Source organism: Nicotiana tabacum, chromosome 3 (assembly GCF_000715075.1).
Source record: "Nicotiana tabacum cultivar K326 chromosome 3, ASM71507v2, whole genome shotgun sequence".
Classification (NCBI taxonomy): Eukaryota; Viridiplantae; Streptophyta; class Magnoliopsida; order Solanales; family Solanaceae; genus Nicotiana; species Nicotiana tabacum.
Genome location: NC_134082.1, coordinates 181472572 through 181480248, shown reverse-complemented (window position 1 = coordinate 181480248; position 7677 = coordinate 181472572). Strand labels below are relative to the sequence as shown.

At 31.2% G+C, this 7677-nt stretch overlaps 1 protein-coding gene across 1 annotated transcript; it reads left to right on the top strand.

Annotated features, from left to right (window-relative positions):
- Window positions 1-1560: 1560 nt before the first annotated feature.
- LOC107811872 (uncharacterized) lies at window positions 1561-3307 on the top strand. The gene has a single exon (XM_016636863.2). It carries the CDS (start codon window positions 2103-2105, stop codon window positions 2946-2948), a length of 846 nt encoding a protein of 281 aa, XP_016492349.1. The 5' UTR covers window positions 1561-2102; the 3' UTR covers window positions 2949-3307.
- Window positions 3308-7677: the final 4370 nt, after the last annotated feature.

The following is a 7677-nucleotide window of genomic DNA, read 5'->3' as shown; positions in this document are numbered from 1 at the left end:
ATCCATAGGTCCTCCAAGAATATAGCACGATGCCGTACGTCACGTGACATATCACGTGCCTCACCTAAGCAGCAAACTGCCTAGGGGCTGGGCTGGCTTCTTTCATTTCGAGACTGTTTTATGGCACAGTTAGCCCAATTCGGCACCGTAATGTTAGGTAAAACATCGTCTCTATTGTGTATGTTTGGCTGGGTGACGAATGCATCACCTTACAGTTACCGTATAGATTTAAATTGTATACATTGATGGTATATAAATATTAAAACGATCAAATAATTGATAGATATAATACTGTAGATTAACTAATAGATTCAATGTAGCCTCTATCTTTATTTCATTCACGGGCAGTTTTATAATTAATAAAATGATAAAATCTGCTATGAAAAATTAATCTACAATAATTGTGTTAAAATCCTTTAAATTATCAGCAGGGGTATCACTTAAATATATTATATTTATACTAGTAAGATCATAAATTGTTGCATGGAACATTTATATGATTATCAAAACAGAATAGTCGACTAAAAATATATACTTATAGGCGTTTGGACATAAAAATTATAATTTTTGAAGTAAAAAAATAGTATTTGGATTAAAATTAAAAAATATTATTAAAATTATGTTTGAATACCCATTTTACTTGAAAAAAAAATAATATTTAAAATTTAAAATTATGTTTAGACACGCAATTCACTAAAAATTTAATTTTTATAAACAAACGGGCCTTAGTACTTAGAAAGAAACTCTTTACAGATGAGCAAAACTTTTCAGTTTTCCGTAAGATAATATATCTAAAAATAATTTATGTGCCATTCTACACTTTTTTTGTGTGTCAAGTCAATTGAGTTGCCAATTTCGGTGTCCCATGGACGTGGGTATAAGTTGCCAATTTCAGTGTCTATAGTCTTATGAACCATGGACGTGGGTATACCAGTCTTTTTCAATAAGCATGAAGATGTCAGAGTTATTATGTTTAAGAGAGACAATGAAATGAAAAACTAAAAGTAGAGAGAGAAAGAATAAAAAATGAGTAATAAGCTGATTAGTCTGACACATCTAACACAACCCATTTGACACCAGTTGACAACCGCAACCCTCCACCTCCTGCCGGCAGCTCTCCGCCACCGCCGCCGTCTTCTCATCAACCCCTTCCTTCTTAAATATTCCTTAGTGGTCCACAAAAAATATAACACCTATGATCACCTATTACTAGCTAGACCCCTAGCTAACTACTTTCAAAGTGTTAATGACTTGTCCATTAATTCTTTCTCTCTCGAGTTTACTTTTGATGATAACAGTACAGTACGTAGAAGCCTATTGAGAAGCAAATTTTTTGTCCTTATTGCCAATTTCTTGTCTGCTCAGAGTTTGTTGAACTGAAAATTATGGCTTCTTTTTCTTTATTTGTTGAGACGAGATTAAACAGAGAAACAGAACATTAAACCTTACCTCCTTGGTCCCATCTCAGTATTCTTCTTACTTTAACTGAACATTAATATGTAGACACTCACGCGACTCTCTTCCGCCCCACCCCCCCAAACAAACCCCAAATTCCCCAAATTCTTTATTTCTAACTTCTCTAAGCTAAAGTAAAGACTTATAAAGCTTATTTGCCAGACTTTGTCTTCGTGCAACGTCCGTACACAAAAGTCCATCTCTTCTACTCATATTTTTCATTATAGTCCTCCCTCAACTTTTTCTCTAGACTAATCTCAAGAGAACCAGAAGAAGCCAGGTGGTGGTTATTTGATTCTTTGCCTCATTCACAAGTGGTGTAATCTACCAAGATTGTGTTTGATTTTGTGGGATTTGTATTTGTATAGAGATATTTCATTTCTTCAATTTAAGTTGCTTATAGATGAGATGATCCCAAATGAAGCATAATCTTCTTGTTGACTAGAAGTTTGAGATTTAATTTCAATCATATCTCTAGGGTTGACACAGTTGAGCTTTTTGACTTGCATGCAGTTAATAAATCTCCCAACCAAAAAAAAATCTGATTTTTTATTCTGTAGTGAGATTAGGATTGAAGAAGTTATTTCAGAAAAACAGTATAAAACCTCTAGAAAGTTTCTTTTTCATCAGTACGGAAAAAGTTGGTAATGGAGCAAGGAAGATCTGGAGGAGAGAGTGATCGGAATCAGCAACGAAAAATGAAAATGCCGGAAAACCTCTCAGCGGTGGCACCACCGCCGCAGCCACCGCCGCAGAAATGCCCTCGTTGTGATTCAAACAACACTAAGTTTTGCTACTACAACAACTACAGTTTGACTCAGCCACGGTATTTCTGCAAGACCTGTAGGAGGTATTGGACTCAAGGTGGAACCCTAAGGAATGTCCCCGTCGGCGGTGGTCGCCGGAAAGGAAAATGCACGACGAGAGGCGGCGGCGGTTCATCTTCCTCATCAGCCGGTGAAAGCTCATCAAGATCTTCTCAAGGCGCTCAGCTTCCACCGGTAGTAGCCTTAAATATGACAACCAATTTGTCAGCAGCAGCTGCTTTTTTCTCAGGTAACAGTATTTCAAGATCTCAGCCTCTGAATTCATTGTATTCTAGCGGTGGATTTCTGCCTTCTTTAGCTGCCATGCAATCACAAGGTGTCAACCAACCCAGTAATAGCCCATTTGGTGGTACTAGTAATACAGTACTGTTGCAAGGTTTCCATAATCTTCCTAAGGAGCCACAACAAAGTGGTTTTTACCAAATGGTCAATAAAGAAAAGTCTAATGAATCATCCTTTTACCTATCTGATCAAACCCTGCAATTTCAACCTACAAGGCCTATGGGTTCTTGGACACAGAGGTTCATCAACAACAACATGGATTCTTGGAACAGCTCCGCCGGCAGCAGCAGCGGCAGCGGAGGAGCTACCAACAGCACCACCGCTGGTTCATCTCTCAGCCCTAATCAGTGGCCTGATATGCCGGGGTTCGGCCCATCTCCATGAGATTTTAGGGTTTCTTTGGCTTTTGGTTTTTTACATACTGAATTATTAGTGTTTCCATCATATTTTCTTGATTGAATATTGGGCTTTTGGGGGTACTGAGTTGATCAATCTTCATCCCAAGGAAATGAATGGATCGGAAGAAGTTTTTTAACGGTATGGTATTTAATTTTCTACGTTTTTATTTCTTGTAAAACGCAGAAAATATAATGTATGTGGAGACATGAACAAAAATAGGGTTGGCTTGCTAGCTAAAATTGTTGTATGATATTTACCTTCTTATAGAGAATTTGTGGATTGGGTTAGGTTTGTATTTTTGAAACTTTTGATCAAAAGTTAAATGTGTTTTGTATGTTAGCTTATCTTTTTCTCTTCTTTTTTGTTGCTTTAATTCAGCTTTATTAATGTGCTACACTATCAGTTAGTTAAAAAAGCAAAAAGAAACTTGCTTGTTCGCTTTGCTTATTTGTTATTTAGAGTTAATAGAGTGTGAAAAAGTCTACAAAAGATAACTACGATGTGTAAAGAGAGAATTTTATGCATGGAGAGATTGAGTGGTGATCTCATCTCTTGGCAAAAAGTGACAGACAAGAATTTCCCTTTCTTCTTCTTCTTCTTTTTGTGTATATATGCCCTCCTAATTCTAGACCTTCAATTTTTTTATTCTCTTACCCAAATCTCTATATCGAGACATGTGTAGCTTGTTCTCTCTAGACATCAAATGGATTTTTGGGAAGTGGAAATAGAATTTACATTAAGTGACTTTTGGGAAGTGCACTTAATTAGTTGAGAACTGAGATATTACATTAATTTGTGGTTTTAATGTGGCAATTGGCAAGTTTTAATTCCTAAGATCTTTAGCTGCGGCTATATTCTGCATAAATTTGGCATATTGGCATACCCTAGTTGAATAGTTAGGAGTAATTAGTATAGTTAACGAGTAGTACTGGTTTGACTGAATATTAAATTTGTACTCTTTTCATAATGGCATGATGAATTGAAAGCAACACGCACACATTCCCTTTTGAAAAGGCAAATAATCAAATGGATTTGGTAGATATGGGAGGAAGAGGGTGGGCATACCTGAACCAAAAATTAAAGTTGGACACGTCCGATATGCACCTTTGTTTAAATTTTTTATGTTGTCCTAAGTATAAATTAAGTTTAATTAATTAATATAGTTTGTTTCCTGGTACATGAATAAACAAACATAAAGTAAAATTCTTTTTCCCTGTGGAGGGGTTACGGTTTTCGAGCAAAGCATATCTTTTGTCTGCCATGGGTTTAGATCTTCCTCAGAGAATATTGGCAGGTTGGAAATGAAATCTCTTGGGTCTTAGACTTCCCTATGGGATGATCAATCTGTCTGTTGGGAGAATAACCCTCATTTTCCTAATTCTTTTAGTTTTACGATAGTTCTCTGACTGACCACTATGGTTTCTTCGTTCGAGGATGATTATACTTTGTCATTAGTTATTACTAATTTACTACTTCCTCTATTCTAAGTAAACTGTTTCAATTAATTTGAATCACAATATATATTTTTTATGTTAATTTGGCTATGGATGATTTTTTGTATATTTTTAAAATAAAAATTATATAGTTGCAAAACTATGTGAAAAGTAGGAGTCAACATAGCCTAAGATTCAATAAAAAAATTTAGAAATATTTTGGAAAATCATAATTCAAGAAAAACTTATTAACTCCTCAAATAGTTATACCTTAACAGAAAATGGGAAGGACGGAGTAATTTTTAATGTTATAAATTAGAGGTGATTTTATAGAAATACTCTACTATTCCCGGTTGCTATAAAGTAGGATGGTATTACAGTATTGCACTATCTGTTCAATTTGCTTTAACAAAAGAGTTCATATTATTGAAAGATATTTGTGGAAAACAAATTTGAAGAATATGATGTCTCCAAATAAAGTCGATGGGACTTGTTAGAATTGAAAGACTATTCTTGATTAGGTTTATAAAGGAACAATTAGTTCTGAATTGTTTCTGGAAACAAAATGTTCGATGTGGCATATTAATGTTGAAAAGTCAACAACATTGATTGCTACGAGTTCTAATGCAATTATAAATAAGACTGGTGTATTTGGCCGTTCTTTGCGCGGTTATAAAATTATTTTTCACGTGCAAAATTTATAAAATTAGAATGTAGTGATAATTCCTTTGAAATTATTTTTGTCATGGTTGTCATATAACTACTTCAAATAAAAAGTGCTTTCACTTTTTATGAATGTGTTTGCATATATAGATAGATGTTTATGTATATTAAAATATACTCTCTCTGTTTCATTTTATGTGAATCTATTACTATTTGAAAGTCCAATAAATTTATTTTTGAAAGCCCAATAAATTTATCTTTGAGCACATTTTTAGAAATACTTCATAAATATTATGAGTTATTAACTATTGTGATTTATAGTACTTTAGTTTCTGCATACGGAAATTTTATTTTTAAATTTATTGAAAATTCTATATCCAAATTCACAATAAAAATTAGTCAGTTTATCCCTCATACTCCGAAAAGGTTTACATTTTAACTTCTTTTTTATAGTTATTAGTACCTTTTATAATTTTTTCTTATTTTTTAAATAAAACATGAGGTAGTAAGAGAAAAAAGATAAATAAAGTAATTGAAACCTACCATATATGAAACAAACCATATGAAATATTCTTCTCAAATTAAGTTCCAATTTCGGCCCAAAATTCCCTTTCCTTCCCTTTTCTATGTTTTCTATTTCTCTTTCCTTTTCCATTTGTTTGTTCTTATTTTTCTTTGCCTCCCCTTAATCTCTTCTTAATTTTATGCAAAATTTCCAAAACTACAAAATCAAATAATTTGAATTAATAAAAGCTAATACCGGGATAAAATAATTGAAGTAAAAAAATGTTATTGTCGTAATAAAAAATAACTTGCCGCTAGAGAATTATCCTTTTGGTGATCATATTTATGGTCATGATATAAAAGAAAGAGGAGTTGTATACCTTTGGCTAAGAAACAATTTTGACTTCTGAGTGGGACTTTGCTCCATAGTTGTTGCAATCATATTTTAGTTGCTGCAACCGGAAAAGTGCAACTGAGAAATATAGTAGAAACGTTGATGACAACCCCGACAACACAAAATCATTGTATTTAAGTGAATCTGCATGAAAATAAAGATAAAGTAAAGTAAATTTTGTTGATTAATTAGAAGTTGTCGACCAAAATAAGTGAGAAAGAGTTTCACCTAATACAACCTTGTTAGCAATTTGTTCCAAACGATCTAGGAGGGAGGTGCATCTACCACCGAGATGGCAATGGACACCAGATAAATTACGTAACAAATTAAATAAGCAATCATAGTATGAGGATAAAAGTTTGAAACGATTGAAGAACACGTAGATGAATAGAATATTTAATAATTAAAGAAAACGATTATAAGAGAAATTTCGTAGAGAGATAACGAAAAGGTGGGAATTTAAATGAACAGTTTCTTCTAAGAATGAGGAAGGTCATGAAACGGTTGGAAACAGTCATGTTTGTATGTTTCGTTTTCAATGTCTTCTCCTTTAATGTACTAGTATTAGTACTCGTGCGATGCGCGGACACAAATTATGTTAAACTGTGATGTTGGTTATTTGAATCATGTGCAAATAACCTTAAAATATAAACCTCTCAGATAAAAATTATATAACATTAGATATTAATTATGAAGTAGGATATGAAATTATTGTTCAAATCTCGTAGTGCACAACCTATTTTGTTTTTTATTTGTAGAAACCTAACTACTTGATTTTAGTCTTGCACTTCGTTTTGCTGTCAGTATCAAAGAATACTAAACATATCATGTTGCGATCTGTCTTGTTTGAGCACATTAGATCATATTATTTTAACAAACTTCTTACTATCACTTTGTTTTTATCTAAAAGTTAAATATGTTTTATTCATCACATTATTTTTATGCAAATTCTTTTTTTTATTATTTTTTCTTATAGTTATTGTATTATTTATTATTTAAAATTATTTTACTATCATATAATTTTTTATTATCTTAATTAATATCTTTCTTATTATTCTTTTAATAGTCTTTAATAACTATAAATATTTTATTCTTGAAATTTGGTATATTTTTATGCATTCAATTTTTTTAATCATTTAAACTTGTTGTAATATTTTTAAATATAATTAAATTTTTTAATTTATTTATATTTAAATTAATTTAATGTATAAGTATCCTCACACTATCTCTATTGTTTTACTACATTCTCTTCCCTACTATAAATTTTAATTATTTTTATATTAATTTTTTACCTTTAACCAGAATAATATCATATTTTATTTTAAATTGTAAAATTGAATTAGTCTAAAATATTAATACATATATTTGATGATTATATTACAAATATATTGAGTTCTCTTATAACTATTTTTGTATTAGATGCAGTTATTTTATTTTTTTTAACTTTAAGATACAAATTTAATTTTTAATTTTCATTAGTAAAATTACCTATATTAGAAAGTTATTTATATTATTAAAATTTTATTTTAATCATAGAAAAATAATTTCTTAATTGTTTGAACATATTATATATATGTAGTAATATGTTTATTGTCATTTTATTTCTTTACATAATATTTTAAAAAATAAAAACTTATGAAATAAAAAAAATCTCATCTCAAATTCAAATAATTCTTATCATTCTATTTTCTAAATTGGACCGCATTTTTAAAATATTATA